The 19,688-nt window shown below is 39.1% G+C and overlaps 1 protein-coding gene across 1 annotated transcript; it reads right to left on the bottom strand.

Moving 5' to 3' along the window:
- Positions 1-17,354: 17,354 nt before the first annotated feature.
- LOC129001964 (uncharacterized) lies at positions 17,355-18,050 on the bottom strand. The gene has a single exon (XM_054429417.1). The coding sequence runs from the start codon at positions 18,048-18,050 to the stop codon at positions 17,355-17,357; it is 696 nt and encodes a 231-aa protein (XP_054285392.1).
- Between the last annotated feature and the right edge of the window lie 1,638 nt (positions 18,051-19,688).

Genomic DNA, 19,688 nt, shown 5'->3' with positions numbered 1-19,688 from the left:
ATACCATGGATTAGAACCTACATACCAAATTTCATCGAAATCGGACCACAGGTGTAGTCTCTAGCTCTGTACACATCCAGACACACGCACACACACACAGACATCACTTCGAAAACCACTTTTTTGGGTCCCCCTGGATATATCCACTCCACTCACGAATATATCCACTCAAAACTCAAACTCGAAAATTTTGACGATAACAATACTTTCTCCATATACTATGGTATAGGGGGAGAAAGTAAAATTACAATGTATAACAACAGAGTGAAGCACTATTTTTTTGGTTCTCGTTGCAAAGCTCCGGTACAGAAGCTAGCCTTGCTATAAATATTGTTATCTATATTGATAACTTATAATATATTGTGGTTGCCTGACAAAAGTACTGCTATTAATGGTAGTTGGCAGTAATATTTAGTTGAAATCGGTGGAATATAATATGTTCAGGTTTAATTTTTGATTTAAATAAACAACTACTCGAGTTCTCTAACGGCACCTGTAGTTCCAAAATCAGTTAGAAATTTAATAACTTCAAAATATGTGAATAGTTAGAAATTGATTATTCTTACAAGCAAATACAACAAAGAACACCTATAATATATTTATGGTGACAGGAAACCTCACTAACGGCTGCGTATTCTGTCAGCTTAGTCGATTTCTCGTGTTCACACTCTAATCATACTTTCCGCGTAGATTCCTTCTCGGCAGACAAATTTAGGTGAGTTCCGGAGCAGAGTCAGGGGGCGTTCTAGTCGTGATATACACCCGCTCATATTTTAAAGTGTTTTAGTTTGAGGCCTAAAAGCCACGTCAGCGCCTACCTGGAGGCCTTTGATGTAGCCGCTGACAGTCAGGCTTTGTCCTTACGTTAATTGGTGTAGGGGTAGGGGCTCGAGCGCACGGGAGCGAAACCTTATCTTCATTTCTGCAAATGTCAGATCAGTAAAATCTTTTACAGGCTAAACAGAATCAATAGTGTCTACTCTAGATTGATTTAATATGTACAAGAATTAGGTGTGGGTTTTTTTTATTAAGTGTAGTATGCACAGCGCTGTGTAAAATTTACAATGCCGGTGTTTCCCGGTGTGTCCAACATTGTTTTGTATGAAAATGCAATGAATCACTTAAAAGAAAACTCTATTCAACTTGGAAAAGAATAACATGACTTCCTTGTAAAAACTGTAATCATAAACTGACCTACTGTTTATGGAGGAAAAACATAATTAATAATTAACTAGTGGCTTGTAGAGACATAAGTCTAAAAAGCACAAATTTAAAACAAACTATTGTGATATTTAAACAAACTCAGAACCAAATTATTCATTTGTCCGGATGGATATCCCAGTACAACATATCTTTGGTGTAAGAAATAGTTTGTTGTTTGTCTTTGTTCGCTTTTGTTGATGCTATTTTCAATAAATAATTTGAATTACTTCAGAGGTTTATAATTGTGGGAATCAGCGTTAAAGCTTTATCTACTTATTTTATTATTTTTTATCTTGTCATCATCTCTGCCATATTATTGCTGAACACGATATGTCTATTTTTAGCCGAAAATGAATCAGCTCTATTCTAATGTAAAAAGTAGCAAAACAGGCCCTGTGTGCAGTGGCCAGTGCCCAGTGCCTACATCCTGATCCCCAGTTCCCAGTCCCCAGTGCCCAGTGGTCAGTGCCCAGTGCCCAGTGCCCACGTTCTGGGACGCTGTCAAAAGACACCTTGACACATTGTTTGGTTGACTTAAATACGTTCAACCCAATTTGGCCTGTAACAAAAAATACTGAATAAGTAGGGTGCTAGGTTAAGTAGGGCTAATTAAGGCAATGCATGTAGGATGAATTGGCTTAATTCAGGCAAAACTATTGCTTCAATAGTGGATGGGTTTTTGATACTGAAGACCAGTCAAAAGCTCTTAAAGCTTGTCTTAAGAGTTTTGCATGTATTCATTCATAGTAATTGCAAAAGAACTTTGCATTGAAATTGTTTTTTTAATATCTTTATTTATAACTTGTAGGGGTTTTGTACTACGCGTATTAATGTAGTGCTTCCAAAATATTGCTTCACTAGCTGTTACTAGTCGGCTACCCCATACAGAGACCCCCAATACCAGTTCTAGGCCTTACATTTTGTGAGATATATTAATCATCTGTCAGCCAGTAGTATTTGCCTTTTACATGTATAGGGATTAAAATAATTAATAATAATATTACAGTGTTAGATTGTTTGATATACTCGTATATCAAGTGTAAATGAAATTTTTATGTTTTAAGTTTTTGTTGCATGCTCAATTTACCCGTTCAGAAACTCGTGTGTAGTGTTGCTTATAAAGTTACCTACGTAACATGTGATCTTAATAACGTAATCTTAGTTAACGCTCTACATAGCTTTAAAGAGCTCTGATCTAGAAGGTCAAACTCAACATTTGCGTATTTGTGTTATAAATTAATGTAAATTTATAAGGTTTGTTTTATTAATAACTCTTAAAATGTAGAAAAAAATATCACTGTAGATAACTACAAAGAGGTAGAATACGCTTGCTACTAGCCTAACTGTAAAAAGCCACATTAGCAAACAACGCACAAGTCAAATTTTAAAAATCAATCACGACTGTAGCTGAAGGAGTAATTGAAAATGGATTAGTTGTGGAAATTGACACATATGTCTTGCGGACCTCATTACAAATTTATTACAAAGCCATTCCCATAGACTAATAGTTGTTCATGAATTATAGATTTGGAGAGTCAGTATGCAAATGTGTCCAATATCAGCAGAGACGAGAGAGCAGCCCTCAGGGTGCGAAACCGACTCAGATTCAAATGTCCACCCGTTAATTTTGACAATTTGGTTGCTGTCAATTAGATATATGTTAACCAATTCAACGCCTTCGTACAAAAGAAGCGAACCAATCAAGAACGTCGTTCTGTGCTGAACATCTACAACAGCCACAGGGCCTACTGCGTGGGTCAGCCGATGACAACCGTCATGTGTTGGATCAAAATACCCAAGTCGCTTTATACACAGTAGTAGGCTACCCCTTTGATGTATAAGTCTTGTCAAGTCTAACTGTAACTTAACAAATACAGGGAAAAAGTGCAGTTTATCTGAACAATTAATTGATAACCGATTCGTATGCGGAGTTATATGCTTCATTAAAGGTCTCAATTGTATAGTTTTCTTTAGAGTGATTCCTTGAATAGTACTTGACATTCTATCCCAATATAATAAATATCTTTCACCAGTTTTAGAAAGAACCGTAGTTGATTCAAACCACCGACAGAGTTCGATGATCTAAAGTACTGAAATCCTTAGAGTACGCCAACGTTTTACCAGGTCAAACTAATAGGACGACTAATTGTGAGCTGTAGCATCTTCTTTGCAACATTAACCATCTCAGAAACAACAACTAAAGTAGAACATATAATTTGAGACTGTATCACACTCTGTGAGATGCTCATTCACTTTGTTCTATTTGAATAGGAATTGGCTTCAACTGAACAACATAGAAGGGATGTTTACTTCAGTAATCAACAGTTAACTGCAATACCTAGAAAAGTAATTATAACTCAGACGAATATTTGAAGTTTTAGAGTACAGTAAAATACTAGCCTAGTATTGGAAATAAAATTGGAGAACGCAATGAAGTAAGTGTAGGAAATGTGGAAAATTTCCTTATCCTACGTTCCAAGTATTCGAATGAGTTTAGATGTAGTCAGTTGCATCATGGACCTCCCTGTGTCTTATGCCTCGTAGCGTCCGCTTAGTGGCGCCCACGCGTACATTACCCGCCAAATGACGCGGTTTTGGGGCGAATCAGTGGCAGCAGACGAGTAGACGCGCCGCGCCCGCCGGCCTTGCGCTCTGTTTACCGAAATTAACATAAACGCTGTCAGCCACTTACAGGTGTTGGCTTGGATATTTATGGTTCGGATCTTCAGATATTAGCAGCTGATTTAATGTCGGCCGCGAGCGCAGCCACGCTTAGCAGCTCTCTACTTACTCTCGATAAATCTCCTTTCATTTGCAGCATTCCTTCGATAACTGTCTTTTAGTTTTGATTGTTTGTGGTTTTGTTTGGACATTTATGGATCCAACAGGTGTATATCCTCCCCAGTCTCCATGTGACCTTATAGATTTATCTCGATGAAACGTCAAGACATTCAGGGGATGTTAATTTTATTCACATCACATCACTCATTTTAACGGTACCAGCTACATTTACGGTGTAACGTGGCTATCTTTAATGCGCTGTTTGTCGGTTTTTAAAGCTTATTTCTTGTTGTACAAAATTACATAATGATAGTGTTAAGTTGACTGATAGACCTTTTACAGGGCCCAAAAATGCAACTGAAATGTGTTCAGATAATAATGTTTTATTTCGTAAAAATTGATAAGTACTGAGCAATCGAAAACCCACCTATCAGAGCTACTGCAAATCGAAAACACATTTGGGGTCATGCAGTTAAGATATTTTAAATTGTTAGATTGGATTATTTATGTATTCTGGAAGAGCAATTTAATTCAAAATGTTAAGTTTTGGGCTTGCACTAAGCTTCAAGTACGGTTTAGTTTGTCTAATGGTTTATGATAGTTTAGATGTGTTTCATAGATTTAAATTTTTTTCGCAAATATGTTGTCATATTTTGATAGTACCATGTTTTTGAGGCGCTACATGTCATGCAGCTACTGATTGCTGAGGAAGGCAGCTCAGCACGTGTCGGCAGAGGACCTCAGGACCTCCGAGCCACAATGTCACTCATCTACTGATTGCTGAGGAAGACAGCTCAGCACGTGTCGGCTGTGGACCTCAGGACCTCCGAGCCGCAATGTCACTCATCTACTGACTGCTGAGGAAGACAGCTCAGCACGTGTCGGCAGAGGACCTCTGGACCTCCGAGCCGCAATGTCACTCATCTACTGATGGCTGAGGAAGGCAGCTCAGCACGTGTCGGCTGTGGACCTCAGGACCTCCGAGCCGCAATGTCACTCATCTACTGACTGCTAAGGAAGACAGCTCAGCACGTGTCGGCAGAGGACCTCTGGACCTCCGAGCCGCAATGTCACTCATCTACTGATGGCTGAGGAAGGCAGCTCAGCACGTGTCGGCTGTGGACCTCAGGACCTCGGAGCCGCAATGTCACTCATCTACTGATTGCTGAGGAAGGCAGCTCAGCACGTGTCGGCTGTGGACCTCAGGACCTCCGAGCCGCAATGTCACTCATCTACTGATTGCTGAGGAAGACAGCTCAGCACGTGTCGGCTGTGGACCTCAGGACCTCCGAGCCGCAATGTCACCCATCTACTGACTGCTGAAGAAGACAGCTCAGCACGTGTCGGCAGAGGACCTCTGGACCTCCGAGCCGCAATGTCACTCATCTACTGATGGCTGAGGAAGGCAGCTCAGCACGTGTCGGCTGTGGACCTCAGGACCTCCGAGCCGCAATGTCACTCATCTACTGACTGCTGAGGAAGACAGCTCAGCACGTGTCGGCAGAGGACCTCTGGACCTCCGAGCCGCAATGTCACTCATCTACTGATGGCTGAGGAAGGCAGCTCAGCACGTGTCGGCTGTGGACCTCAGGACCTCGGAGCCGCAATGTCACTCATCTACTGATTGCTGAGGAAGGCAGCTCAGCACGTGTCGGCTGTGGACCTCAGGACCTCCGAGCCGCAATATCACTCATCTACTGATTGCTGAGGAAGGCAGCTCAGCACGTGTCGGCAGTGGACCTCAGGACCTCCGAGCCGCAATGTCACTCATCCACAGATTGCTGAGGAAGGCAGCTCAGCACGTGTCGGCAGTGGACCTCTGGACCTCTGAGCCGCAATGTCACTCATCTACTGATGGCTGAGGAAGGCAGCTCAGCACGTGTCGGCTGTGGACCTCAGGACCTCCGAGCCGCAATATCACTCATCTACTGATTGCTGAGGAAGGCAGCTCAGCACGTGTCGGCAGTGGACCTCAGGACCTCCGAGCCACAATGTCACTCATCTACTGATTGCTGAGGAAGGCAGCTCAGCACGTGTCGGCAGTGGACCTCTGGACCTCTGAGCCACAATGTCACTCATCTACAGATTGCTGAGGAAGGCAGCTCAGCACGTGTCGGCAGTGGACCTCTGGACCTCCGAGCCGCAATCAACTATCTACCGCACTTAGCACACCACTCTGTAATAATAGCTCCACTCCACCATGTTAAAACACAAACAATGTTGATACATTTAGATAAATCCGGCCATCAGTAGCTTTCACTGGAACAGTCACCATCGTCCATCTGTAAGCAACTGTTTGCGCTGACCACGAAGTAAAGAGTATCCTGCTGCCTACTAGCTAGCTTCGAATCACCTCGAAAATTCAAATGTAACTCGACTTACTTGATTAAACTGTGTACACAATTAAAAACATTTTAGAGTGACCTGAATAGCACCACTGAAGCCGATCTTATCTTTACCTCTGTCAGCAATTAATTTATTGTATGGCATCTTTGCTGGTTTTATTCCCTATTTATCCTTTTCGTGTAGCATAGTATGTTAATCATACTTAATTGTGTATATAAATAACTTACACAATGTACACTTACTCTTAAACTTTTACTTATTTGTCCAAGTGTGTATGTACACTTGGATAATTTGTATTTAGATACTTCGTATTTATTGAGATTGTTATTGGTAAATTTTACTAATTTTGTAATTAATTTCTACAAAGTTTTGCATAATACTCGTATGGCTACCTACAAAAGGGATATACAAAACCTAGATTGATTATTTGCCTTTTTGGCTAGGCTATCTGCCTTTTTTGCCTCTTGCATTTTTTTATGGTTACTGAAAATCTGATCAAAAATAGTTTCTAAAATGTGCTAGTTGCTAAATTGGCCTTTGTTCAGTTTAAAGCCTTTTAAATGTCCAATTATGTAGATTTTCAACACATTTTGCATCAATTAAAAAATGTTGCACTTTCTTGTCGTTTTCTCTTCGCTTAGGCCCATATCACACGAGCACTATTGCCGTCGCGTTGATACCGTTGCGTTGACACCGTCGCGTTAATGTCGTCACGTTGATGCCGCTCCAACCAGGCAATGGGGTTCTTATGGAGCTTGTCATACGCAGACTAATGACGTAGGCGAGTCCGCGTTCAGCCGGACGCTGGCGCTGCTTTTGGTCGCGATAGCTACGCGTTGCTAGACGGACACTGTCATGCGGAGCGCTCGCGCTCGGGACGCATTTGCCACCCGACTACTGGCAGAACAACTGGAAGACCTTTTTGGAGTGATCATCGTCACTGTGTCTGTCTTACTAAGGAGTGTAAGGCACTAAGAAGTTCCTCAAAAGAATCAAATGACACTCGATATTAACGAAAGAATATCTCTTCATACTTCTTGTGTTCCTGGAACGTTAGATGAAACTGTCCTACCTATATAAAACTGTATAATGTCTGTACATAATGTATATATTTATAAATGTTTATTAGAAATTAAGGCTCAGGAAGACACAATGTGTCTGAACAGTAGTGTACATAGCCATGCAACCAGGAGATCTTCCAATGTACATAGACATAGGGTTAGGCTAACCAAAACTTTGAATTCTTTTCCTGTTGCAGGTATAGCCTTTTTTAACACCATACCTCTGCAAGTAAGAAGGAAACCTGCAAAAGCTTTTGCTAGGTGTGTTAAAGATTGGTTGGTGGCAAACCCATTTTACTCCTTGCAGGAGTTTTGGAATTCAGATAACCAAACAATGAATTAGAAAGAAATAAAGAAAACAAAAATTCATACATAAAAAAAATGTGAGTGTGGTTTTTAAGTTTTCCGTTTTGCTTATTCTCTGCTTTGTTAATTTTGATTTTTTTTCCGCTGCATGTTTTACAGTTTTGTTTTGCAGTTTTTTTTATTTATTTATCTTTTTTGCATGGTGTGCTCTTTGGACATTTGTATGTGCTCTTTGGACATTTTGTTTTGTAAATCAAGAGGAATTGCATCTGTTTTAGCGAATTTCCCTATAGGGAAGTAGCTATTACCGTAGGTGGCACGGTAAGACCTAGACCCGGGACCGATTTACTTTTTCATTTTGATGTCCCCAGAGGCCAAAAACACTATTCGTTCAAATTTTTATATATGTATATATATATATATATAGACATATATATATATATATACGTCCGTGAACGCGATAACTTGAGTAATTTTTGTCCGATTTTGATGAAATTTGGTTTAAAGGTGTAAAGCGGGATAAACTTGAATGAGTTCGCGAACCAGCACGATCGGACCATGGGAACGGGGCTTTACGGGGGGTTTTATGGGGTAAAAATTGGTTTTTCTCACTTTTGACCCTCAAAACACAAAATTTCCCAATTTCTCTTTAGGCCTTTTTAAAGAGCTTAAAAAAACAAATAATTTAGTATATAAAAGTATTTTTGTTCAATTATTAGTAACGGAGAAAATTAAAAAAATTTTAAATTTTAAATTCCCATGTTATTCTTATGGAGAATATTGTCAAATGTTGTAGTTTGCTTGTTTATGAATATATTTTGATCAAACTTGGCAAATTTATTTATTTTGTACTAAGCTATCAATATTTTACTCAAAAACACACTTTATTAGTTTCCTTGTAGCAGCAAACCTAGGTACTCGTTAAACCTAATGTTATTAAAATATATTTAACTGAAAATCAATTCAGACAAATGGAAATTCGCTTAGTCGGCAGGTTTGCTGCGGCGGGGGTATTGTTATTTTAGCTTAGTGTTAGTGACTTGGCCAATTGTTTATATACCGAACGGCTCAATAAATCTTGAATCTTGAATCTTGAATCTATCAACAAAGAAAGCACATTATGGGTTCCCTATCGTCTTGGATACTCCCGAGAATACTCTTCAATAATGTGGAAAAAAGCTTACACAACCTAACTGGATGTTGTCCATCTTCGAAATATAATAAGTGTGGTGACTGCAAATGCTTCCGGGAACGCTACGTATGACAGGAAACCCGGCGTTGGCGAACGGGATCAACGCGACCGGAATAGCACTCATATGATATGAGCTTTAATATAGTTATGTTGTAATTCATCCAGGAGATGGATAAATATAGTTCATCACAAATTTAATTTTCGACTTAACCACATTTTCCGAGCTCATGTCAAAAAGTCTCTTAAAGCTCTAAGTGATGATATCTTCTGTTGAATATTGAAAATAAATAATTAGAGAAAGGCGTTTTCTTTCAATTGATTACTGGTCATTAATACGATTATTAGATAATCAAAACCAATCAAACTGAAATTTAATTTGACATATGTAACATGCTACTTGCGAAACACCCGGTATCTTGAGAAATGTGGGCCTCGTTTTGTTATTGCATGATAACTCTATTAATAACAATGACGAATGTTGATGAATTGATTCATTTCGGTGGTATGCGACTAACTATCCAATAAACGCCAACTCGGGCTTGATGAAATGCCACCTATGAGAAGTAATTGAATTAATCAATTACAGGTGGAGGCTCGCCGTCGCCATACGTCTCTACCGACCGCCTTCGCTCTTCATGTTAACTAGGTGGGACCTTGATGGATCCTTCTGCCAACCTAGCAGCCTTGTATCGCTCCATCGCGCCAGTCGCAGAATGTGGAGACATCGGACTATATAGATGTTGAACGCGGAGAGAGCTACTCAATATTGGCTGATAAGTGAATTAGTTGGACTAGATTGATGCTTGAATCCATGAGGGTCTCTTAATATTGGTGGCTAAATAGCAGCCGTGTTTGTGTTAGAGTTGCCAACTAGTTAAATATTAGATAGCGTCTGAAAATAGGCTTCTTCAGAATATTTTAGTTTAGATGGATGTCTAAGCTACTAGAAAACCATTATGGTGCGTTAGTTTCTGAGACGTCTGTAGCAAGTATTTTAGAGAAATTCAAGGAATTAGAAAGAGAGATTCAATCATCCTCTTTATCGTAAACAATCAAACTTATATTTACCTCTTATTCGTTACAAACAATCAATAACGTAAGGGTATATCCACCATGTGTTGAACTCTTGTACATACCACCACACCCTATTGATTACAAACTTTTAAGTAACAATTTAATTTATCTAGAACTGTTTACTATGTGCATCAGTTGATTTTGACGAAATGATTGATATAGTATTGTTTATAATGTATGATTTATACCTAACTTTGTGAAGCAACCAAGTTTCCGAAATCCTTAGTCACAAGGTCGCTGGAAGAGTGGGGCAGTTACTCATCCCAAGTGAAGTGTCAAGTTCCCAGGACAGTGAGAGTGAGAGACTGAGTGTGAGTGTGAGTGGTGTATGAGTCAGTGTAATGTCGATGGCGACACAGACACCGAATGTCTCCAGTCTCCTTCATAGCGATGATGACCTCACACTGTAGCCACATATCCCCTATATGGACGAGGAAATGTAAGAGATGTGTCACTCATTGTCAGGTGATCGGTGAATGTGTCAACAAAATCCTGGGAAATACATAACAGCTGACAAACTGCCGCACAGGATGGTCTCGGTTGTGGCTGACTAAATGAAAGAAATTGACATTTTTTATAACATGAAATATGTACTTGGCCTACAAATGTAGTAATATCCTCATTAATCTTAATAAGCGTGAAGTATTCTCTCACAAAACACAAGTTTGTTTTTTAATGGAAAATTTGTTTACAATGAAAGGGATTTTTGTGCTTGTACATGCCTCGATTTTGTAATTCGCTGTGATTGTACCTTTTGTTACACTACACATGATTCAACAGATTTTCATATAAATCAGATTTGTAAACGTCCAATAAGTTGATCAGCTTTTTAGTCGAAAGGAAACTTAAGACCGTTTAAAGTTGGAGTCGTTTATCAAAAGTTATTCGCTGAGTGGAGAGATTGTTTGGTGGTGTCACCGACCCCGCAGTCTGTGTATGCGGGATGAACTTTACCTATCAGAGCAGTATCAACTACTTTGGGGAAATACTCCCGCTGGTTCAAACTAAATTAAATAAGTATTCCTGTTTAATAGTTCTTTTAAAAATACTACTTTTTTTATGATCGCAAAACATGATTATTAGACTAAACTCTTACACTAAATCCTGATTTTACTAAATTTAATCTGCTCACCCGTTTTTTCTCAATTTCGAGATTGATACAGAGAATAAATCAAACCATTAATAGAAAAAAAATATTGTTTCCCTTCGTGTTAGTTCAGTTTAATAAAACAATTTAATTTATTGTTTCAATAATGCGATGATCTGCACACTAATACAACCCAAATTTAGTTTGACCTACATAGACAGAAAAAAACCCATAAGGCTACTTAGAAAGGAATCTCCCCCACCTGCTTTTTTAATAGAAAGACGAATGCTATATTAAATTGAATCCCGCAACCACCCAACATATAATCAGCTGTTGACACCAACTAGTAACTAGGGTTGCCGACATCCGCCTCCGACCTAGTTAGCTGAGGGTGACAAATCTAGGAGGTTTGACTGTAATAGCAGTTATTACAGGTGGGCCGCGCCAGAGGGTGTACCCGTACCTGGGTGGCGCATCGTTATATACTGGGGTTCCTCTTCTACATCTGCTCACTTTGACCTTACCACTCATCTAACACTATCCACGACCACATATCACCACTCACCATCCACTATCATCCCTTTCCATCCACGACCATCACTAACCATTCACTAATACACCCCCACCACTCACCATCCACAACCACAACTCACCACTCACCATCCACAACCATCCCTTTCCATCCACAACCATCACTAACCACTCACTAATACACCTCCACCACTCACCATCCAAAACCATACATTTCCATCCACAACCATCACTAACCACTCACTAATACACCCCCACCACTCACCATCCACCACCACAACTCACCACTCACCATCCACAATCATCCCTTTCCCTCCACAACCATCACTAACCACTCACTAATACACCTCCACCACTCACCATCCAAAACCATACATTTCCATCCACAACCATCACTAACCACTCACTAATACACCCCCACCACTCACCATCCACAACCACAACTCACCACTCACCATCCACAATCACTCAATCAAAAGTCAGCAATCCGCACTCACTACTATGCCCTCACCACTTACCACTCACTACTTAAATGAAAATTGAAATAACTTGTAGACAAAGTGGGTGCTCCATTTAATTTTTAAAACGGCTGTTTTGTGGCCTGGTTACAGAGTAATTTTTTGACAAACTATAAGCATTTTGTATATTAATAGTCAATGGTAGTATGTTCCACAATAACAAAATTATTTTAAAAAATACATATCAGCTCCTTCTTCTCTTAAAATATACTTCTTAAAATATACTTCTTAAAATATACTTCTTAAAATATACTTAAAAATACTTCCTCTCTGCGTTCAAGAAGTAAGCTCATTTTGCAGGCCTGAGACTGCCAGTGGCACCCCAAAATAAAGTGAAAGAAAGTTAAAAGTGTTGACCCTCAAATCCCCAGAGGGAGGGGATTTGTTTAGTAAAGCATGGTAAGAAAGGTTTAAAATGTGGACAATCCCAGAGGATATTATGGTGGGTATCGGTGAAGAGGAAGTGAGATGTTATGGGGGTCAGGAAGTTTTACATAAGGCGATTGGTCGTCAAAGAGGAAAAGTCAATGTGAAAATAGTGTACGGGGTCCATGAAAGACAGTGAAAAGGATTAGGATGAATAAGTGAGGAGTAGAGGCCATAGAGTCTCTGGGGGAACACCCGACAAACTAACCTGCGAAGGTAAGAAGATGACTTTTGGCTTTGAATAGATTTAGGGGTTTGTTTAGGAAGAATAGTGGACCAAGTGATGAGGATGCAAAGAAGAACACGGGAGGTCATGGTGGAAGACTTTACTTGCTTCCATCATGACGTGTGGAGATCTGGGGCCGAGAGTCTGGAATATTGCAAATTTGAGATAAAGTTTTATTCTGCTTTCACAAAAAAACCCTGTTCTCACATTTGAAATATTTCATAGTGAAATACTGTTTCTAGGTAACACATAAAATGTAGAATGACATAAAGTTAGAATGACCTGTTTGAACTACCAAGGAATACTGATTAAACTTTAACTTTTTTTCTTTAATTGGTCTCTTTTGACAGACTCGAACTGACTTAATATTATTTCATGTTGGGTACTAAATTACAATAATTTAAAATCAAAATGCTAGGTAATGGAAAAAAACTGGTGTTAATATATTTTTTATTATAGAGTAGAAGTTATGTTTATTTTTCCTTAGTTTTCATTAACTTGTACGTTGCACGACTGGACGCCAACTAAATGCCTGTGAGGTCTAGGCTGCTTTGTGGGACCTCAGTGTCAAAAATGTGCTCTCGCTGTTGACAATCCATGTACCAGCAGCCCCGCAGAATTATTGACTTTGGTATCTTTTCTCACCAGCAGAGTTTAAAACCATCCATAATCCTTACTTAACTCGGGGAAATCATTATAGGAGTGACAACAGAGGTAACACTAACTTATAAATCTATACATTGATATATTACTGCTTATAAAGATGAGCAAAATAATTAAGTCAGTTTTGTAACTTACATGCCCACACCTGGGGTGGTCATTTAAGTTTTTTTTTGAGTCGTTGGAAATATGAGTCATAATATATATTTGGGTTTTTTCCTTTTAGTAGTTTCATAGCTTTTTATTAAATTAACTATCCACTTACACCATGTAGTGCATAGTTTGACACTCTGTACCACAGCTACATAACCAATTCCCCATTCATACTACCCATCTTAAGGCAAACCGATTAATCAGGGCTCGAGAAGGTTCGTTCCACCCACCCTCGATGACGGATGACAGACCGGGAAAAATAATCTTCAATAATTCTGGAAAAAAACTCTCAAGAATCTTGCAACAACAAGCTGAGATTCCTTAAATTTTAGGTCGTTGACTATGGCAGTCTTGAGATTTCAAACAACTTTCTCCCTAATTATGAAGAGTCGTTTAAGATTGAATAATAGAATCTTGTTATAATCCTTCAAGTGCTTCTTTTTGTACAGTGGTTTAAGGTTAAAATATTTACGCTTTAAGCTAAACTAGAAAATTTAAAAAAGTTATTTTGAACCAAGCCAGCTTTTTTTTAAAAGCGAACTAGAAAGAAGAAGAAGAAGAAGAAGATTTTTTTTTACACTGGAGTGGATGGCCATGGCACAACATTCAAAAGGTTTTCCAGGGCTCAGAATAATCTCCTTGTTGATAGCCTTCCATACGGCAATTTGTAATATACATTACATACACGGCGTTACATTCAAGGCTTACGTTAATTCATCTAACTGTGATAAATTGGGTGAAATATACATATTTTGAGCATTTAGCATTGTTTAAAGAGTAATAAGTGTAAAAACAATAATGATATTAATTGCGTGAGTTAATTGCCAAATTTGGTTGATCATTCAATGATTAAATTATTTCCTTTACTGTACATCATCGGAGTTATTATTAGTACGTTATATGGTATCTATTCCTTTGGAAGAACCCTTAAATAGTATTAAAATCTTATTGGTGGATCTTTTGTAGTTAAACACTTCCGTGATTTCATCAGTGTAATATGATTTTATTTGAAAAGAAAATATTCGTTGGGAAGACATATTCTAATTTCAAAGGGAGGTACATCCGTTACAGTATAAGTTTGATTTTTCCTAGCATAGTTTTGAGAAATTGGTTGTGGGGTTAGGTATTGTTAAAGCTGGAATTCCTTGACATGGGGGGGTGTCAGTTAGTTGTCGCAGCCTTATCAATTACATAAAGTTGTCAATATAATCTCTCTACGGAATGTTAGGTGTAGTGGAATACTTGAAGTGAAGTTGGCTTTTATTCTTGAACTGTTAGGGGCCTCCTTGCTCATATGGTCTTGGCGGCTTCATTGGCAACAAATAATGCAAATGACATAGCAATGGGACATTTCGAAAAAACAAAAATCCTGTAAATTGGCTGTTACGTATATATTGACGTTTACATATTGTTAATCAACGTATCATATAAAGGATTATGTGATCTTCCAATAAATATGTGTTGTTTCAAATACAATTTAAAAATGAACAGCTGTTTCATAAAAAAAGTATTATTCACATGGCCAAAATGTAAACAACTCTGTGGAAGGATCTTTAAAGGCTTCTGGGGGGCAGAGTCCTAAGGGATTTTGCTTAGTTTTTCTCTTGATAACTCATCTACAGACCAAGACCTTTCTTTAGACACCTCTATCAAGTTTCTACGCCCAGCCGTTCTCTCAAATTAGTGGGGACAAAGTTTCCAATTAAATATTTAGATTCCCCCATATGTTAATCTTATGGGAGAAACTCCAACTTTGATGGCCTGTAGGGCAAAGCCCGAGGACTTTTATTGCAGGAATTGTTGAAAGGGGGCGTCTACACAAAAAATACTTTATTTTGACACGTCGTTTGTAAAAATCCGTCCATTATTAACGGAGGAAAAGTGTTTTGTAGAATCGCCTTCACGTATTATATATATGGATGGATGGATGGATGGATGGATGAATGGATGGATGGATGGATGGATGGATGGATTGTACTGAAAAACTTGAGCATCAAAAAATTGAATTTGTATATAGGATTTTATTGGTGTTGTGTATATCTTTCTATCTTTTTTCATTTCCAGATAACAGTACAACAACTGTATTTTAATTTTAATACTTCCTCTCTGCGTTCAAGAGCTAAGCTCATTTTGCAGGCTTGAGACTGCCAGTGGCCGCATTAAAAGTATTGACCCTCAAAGCCCCAGAGGGAGGAAGTATGGGAGGTCGAATTCTGTAAGGAAGGTAAAAAATCTGGACGAGCCCAGGGAAGAATGTAACATGAGATAGGGAAGGAAGGGGATGAGAGGAGGGGAGGTCAAGAAGATTGCATGAGGCAACTGATCGCCTGAGAGAAAGATCCCGAAAGGTGAAAGATGTTGTGAAAATACGTTAAAGATAGTGACAAGTTCGAGGTTCAAATGAATAGGTTTAGGAGTAATGATAATGAAGGTAGTACAGCCTAGTGTATAGAGTAGTAGAAAGTATAGAAGTATAGTGATGGAATGATTTAGGGGTTTGTCTAGAATCAAATGGACCGAGTGATGTGGATGCAAACCGGCTGAAGGAAGGTCATGGTGGAAGACTTTACTTGCTTCCATCATGACGTAGGGAGATCTGGGGCCGAGAGTCTGGAATATTTAAAACTTGAGAGAAAGTTTTATTCTGCTTTAACAAAATAACCCTTTTCTCAAATTTTAAATATCCATATTAAATTGTGTATCTAGGTAACGACATATGGAAAATAATCAAGTTATAAACATCTGTTGTTGTGAGCCATCAAGTACTACGGTATTCGTATTTTGCCTGAGGGGCATTTACTGACATTTTAAATCAAAATTAAAGGCACTGCCTCCCCCCCTCCTGAGTATTATTTTTTAACAAGTCTATACAAATGCTTCTATTTCTTACATTCTAATATGCAGACGAGTATAGAGTTCACTTCAATAAATCAGGTAGCCAGCTAATTTAAAATGAGTTGTTATAACTACTGCACTACTGTGCTATAACTACTATGTTATTGTGCATTAAATTTTGACCCCGGCAACGCTGGGTTTCGCTGCTAGTACAAAACATTTCTAAGGAGTGATTGTTCATTTACATATCTTCTAAAAGCCTGTTTTTTAGTATTAAAATATTTTAGCATTACGCGAGGCTTCTGTGTCTAACAACTCCGTGATAATACAACCAAAAGTTTACACGGGTAACCTAATTAACCACACAACGGCAAAGATAATATCTCCACAGCATGTAGGAGTGTGATATCATTGCAGAGCAGCCAATGGCACGACTCCCAGTGGGAGCTGAGCTCTGATTGGCTAGCCAAGGCCGTATGTAGGTCACTTGGACGGTAATTACTAAGCAATTACGTGCATGGCTCCCACACATCATACCTGCGCCGAGACTCTGTCAACTGCCATTGTATATTCTCAGACTGAGATTCAATTCAATTCAATTCAATTCATTTATTTCCACGGTAACACCATTTTTACAAGAGGTACAGTAAGTAGTAGCATAGACTGTATGTTTTATCTAAGGTAGTAGCTATCAAACTCAAATTTAACAACAAATAAAGGCTATTCTGAATAAATTACAATAACAAGAACAAGAAAAACATAACAATGAAGATGGAAACCATGATAAACTTTTTAAAACAATAACAAAACAAGACTTAACAAAACAATAAATACACGGTTTGGAATCCTCTAAGCAAGACTTACATGACAAAAACAGATATAAATACTAAAGTGACAAAAATAAATAGCTGATCGAAGGTTGAACACAGTGCCGTTAACATGATGTAAGCATTAACTACAAATTATTTACAGAGAAGAGGCGACACAGATTGGAGCGGAAAGCAGCCACGCTGGAACGGTGAAAATCCAACACTGCGCCGACCTCGTTGCCGACCCGCAAAAGGCGAGGGATAGTGCTTCGCTGTAAATATACAGTATTGTAGTGCCTCCGCTCAAACGTATCCTTGGATCTTGTGCGGACAGGAACGTGGAATGGTATTCCTCCCAAAAGCTCAGGGCAGTCGATATTTCCACTTACAATCTTCATGAGAAACAGAGCGTCCGAAATTTTCCTCCGATCTTCCAAGCAGCATAGATTAAACTGAGATCTGATGAGATTCATGGGAGCATCAAGGTAGCGATATCCCATTCTGCAGCCAAGGACCCTAATGAAACGAACTTGAACTCTCTCCAGCGAAGATATGAGTCCAGTCTGATATGGAGCCCAGACAGGAGAGTTGTATTCGAGGGTGGGACGAACCAGTGCACGAAAAAGCAACACCAAGGCATTAATGGAGAGTCCTCGAGTGAAGCGGAAGAGAAAGCCCAGAGTGGAACTTGATTTGTGGCAAATTTGTTGGATATGCTCTCCTGGATGAAGTGTTGGAGTAGTTATTATGCCAAGATCTTTATACCTCCAAACTCTACGCAGAGGGTCGTCCCCAAGAAAATAGCCATGCTCATGAGTGTTCTGACTGCGAGAAAAGGACATAACGACACATTTAGAGGTGTTCAGACTCATTGAATTGTCAATGCACCAATTCATCACTGCATTTATTGATGACTGAAGACGAGTGAAGTCTTGAGCACTGGAGATCTCTAAGAAAAGTTTTGCATCATCCGCGAACAGAAGGAACTCAGAATCCAAGGTGTCGCCAATGTCATTTATAAATAAGTTGAATAGAAAGGGTCCGAGGTGAGATCCTTGTGGCACTCCAGATGTTTTAGCAATTGTATTTTGTACTTAACGCACTTTTGAATCGATCATTCTTCGCCCTAATGCTATTTGGCATTATTATATCAATTCATTGATGAAACAAACAATGGTTAAATGGGTTTAAGACGAGATCCATATACGTAATAATAACAACAGAACTTTGCAAGTTGGCTGTACCACTTTTGTTCCGCGGTTGAAGGCTTTCTTCACATCACTTTCGTTCTGGGGGTCAGCAGGTAGATTTCGGGACCGGCCGAAACATTACTTTTGTTCCGCGGACATCTCTCTTGTTCCGCGAGAGAGGGGGCTGTACTCTACCTCCCCCAAATCATCTCTTTCGCTCTCCTAATTCTTTCTTTAATGCGGGCTTTAAGACTTTAAATTAAAATTTTCGCCTTAACCAAAATATCAATAATATAAATAATGTAACCTAACCTAACCTAACCACACCTCACCTAACCTAAACCAACCTAACTCATCCTTACGTAAAATTGCCTAACCTATGAAAGAAAGAATTTGGAGGAGAGCGAATCAAATCATTCGGGGGAGGGAGAGTACAGGCCCCTCTCTCGCGGAAAAAGAGAGATATCCACGGAACAAAAGTGATGTTTCAGCCGGCCCCGAAATCTACCTGCTGACCCCCAGAACAAAATTGATTAAAATTTGAATTTAAATTAGCCTTCTACCGCGGAACAAAAGCGACAAGCTGCCAGGTTTACATAGAAACATTACACAAAACGCAACTGAAAAATTCCGATGGCGAAAAAAAACATACTTTTACATAAGATAAATACCCCGCCGCAGCAAACCTGAAGACTCATGAACCTGGCTGGTTCTTCACTTCAATATTTCCTTAGAAAAGTCAGATTTATTCCCTATTCAAATAACATTAGGTTTTTACGAGTAATTAGGGTTGTTGCTTCAAAGAGGGTAATTAAGTGTGTTTTTAGTAAAATGTTCATAGCTTATTATAAAATAAATAAATTTGCTGAGTTGCGGAAAACCAAACCTTTTCCATAAACAGGCAAACTAAAACATTTTATCTATTATCCATAACAATAACATGGGAATTTTAAATGTGCAATGTTTATATATATGAACTTGAACGGATGCTGTTTTTGGCCTTGGGGACCTTTTTTGTCCTAGGACGCTAGGCACGAGCCCTGTTTTTCACATTACTTCAGGCTAGACCTAGGCATTATCACATGGATAAAATCCAGTGGTGATTTGGCGGGATTTGAATCCGGGACCTCTGGAACCGCGCTCTGACCACTAGACCAGCTCGCCCCTCCTGGCCTTGGGGACCAAATCGGTTCTTGGACCAGGACTTCCTGTGAAACCTACAGTAATAGCCTATTCCCTGTATTAGAAATTCGCTAAAATTGCTAAGGAATAAATTCGTAGTCAAAACAT

The sequence above is a fragment of the Macrosteles quadrilineatus genome, unplaced genomic scaffold, assembly GCF_028750875.1.
Source record: "Macrosteles quadrilineatus isolate MER2022 unplaced genomic scaffold, UCM_ALF_1.0 Scaffold_1__1_contigs__length_201487025, whole genome shotgun sequence".
NCBI lineage: Eukaryota > Metazoa > Arthropoda > Insecta > Hemiptera > Cicadellidae > Macrosteles > Macrosteles quadrilineatus.
Note: the sequence above shows the minus strand (reverse complement) of the source record. Positions and strands in the feature narration are given on the sequence as shown.

Coding starts and splice junctions, on each gene's coding strand:
- LOC129001964 (XM_054429417.1), bottom strand. CDS start 18,050: ATGTCCTTTTCTCGCAGTCAGAACACTCATGAGCATGGCTATTTTCTT.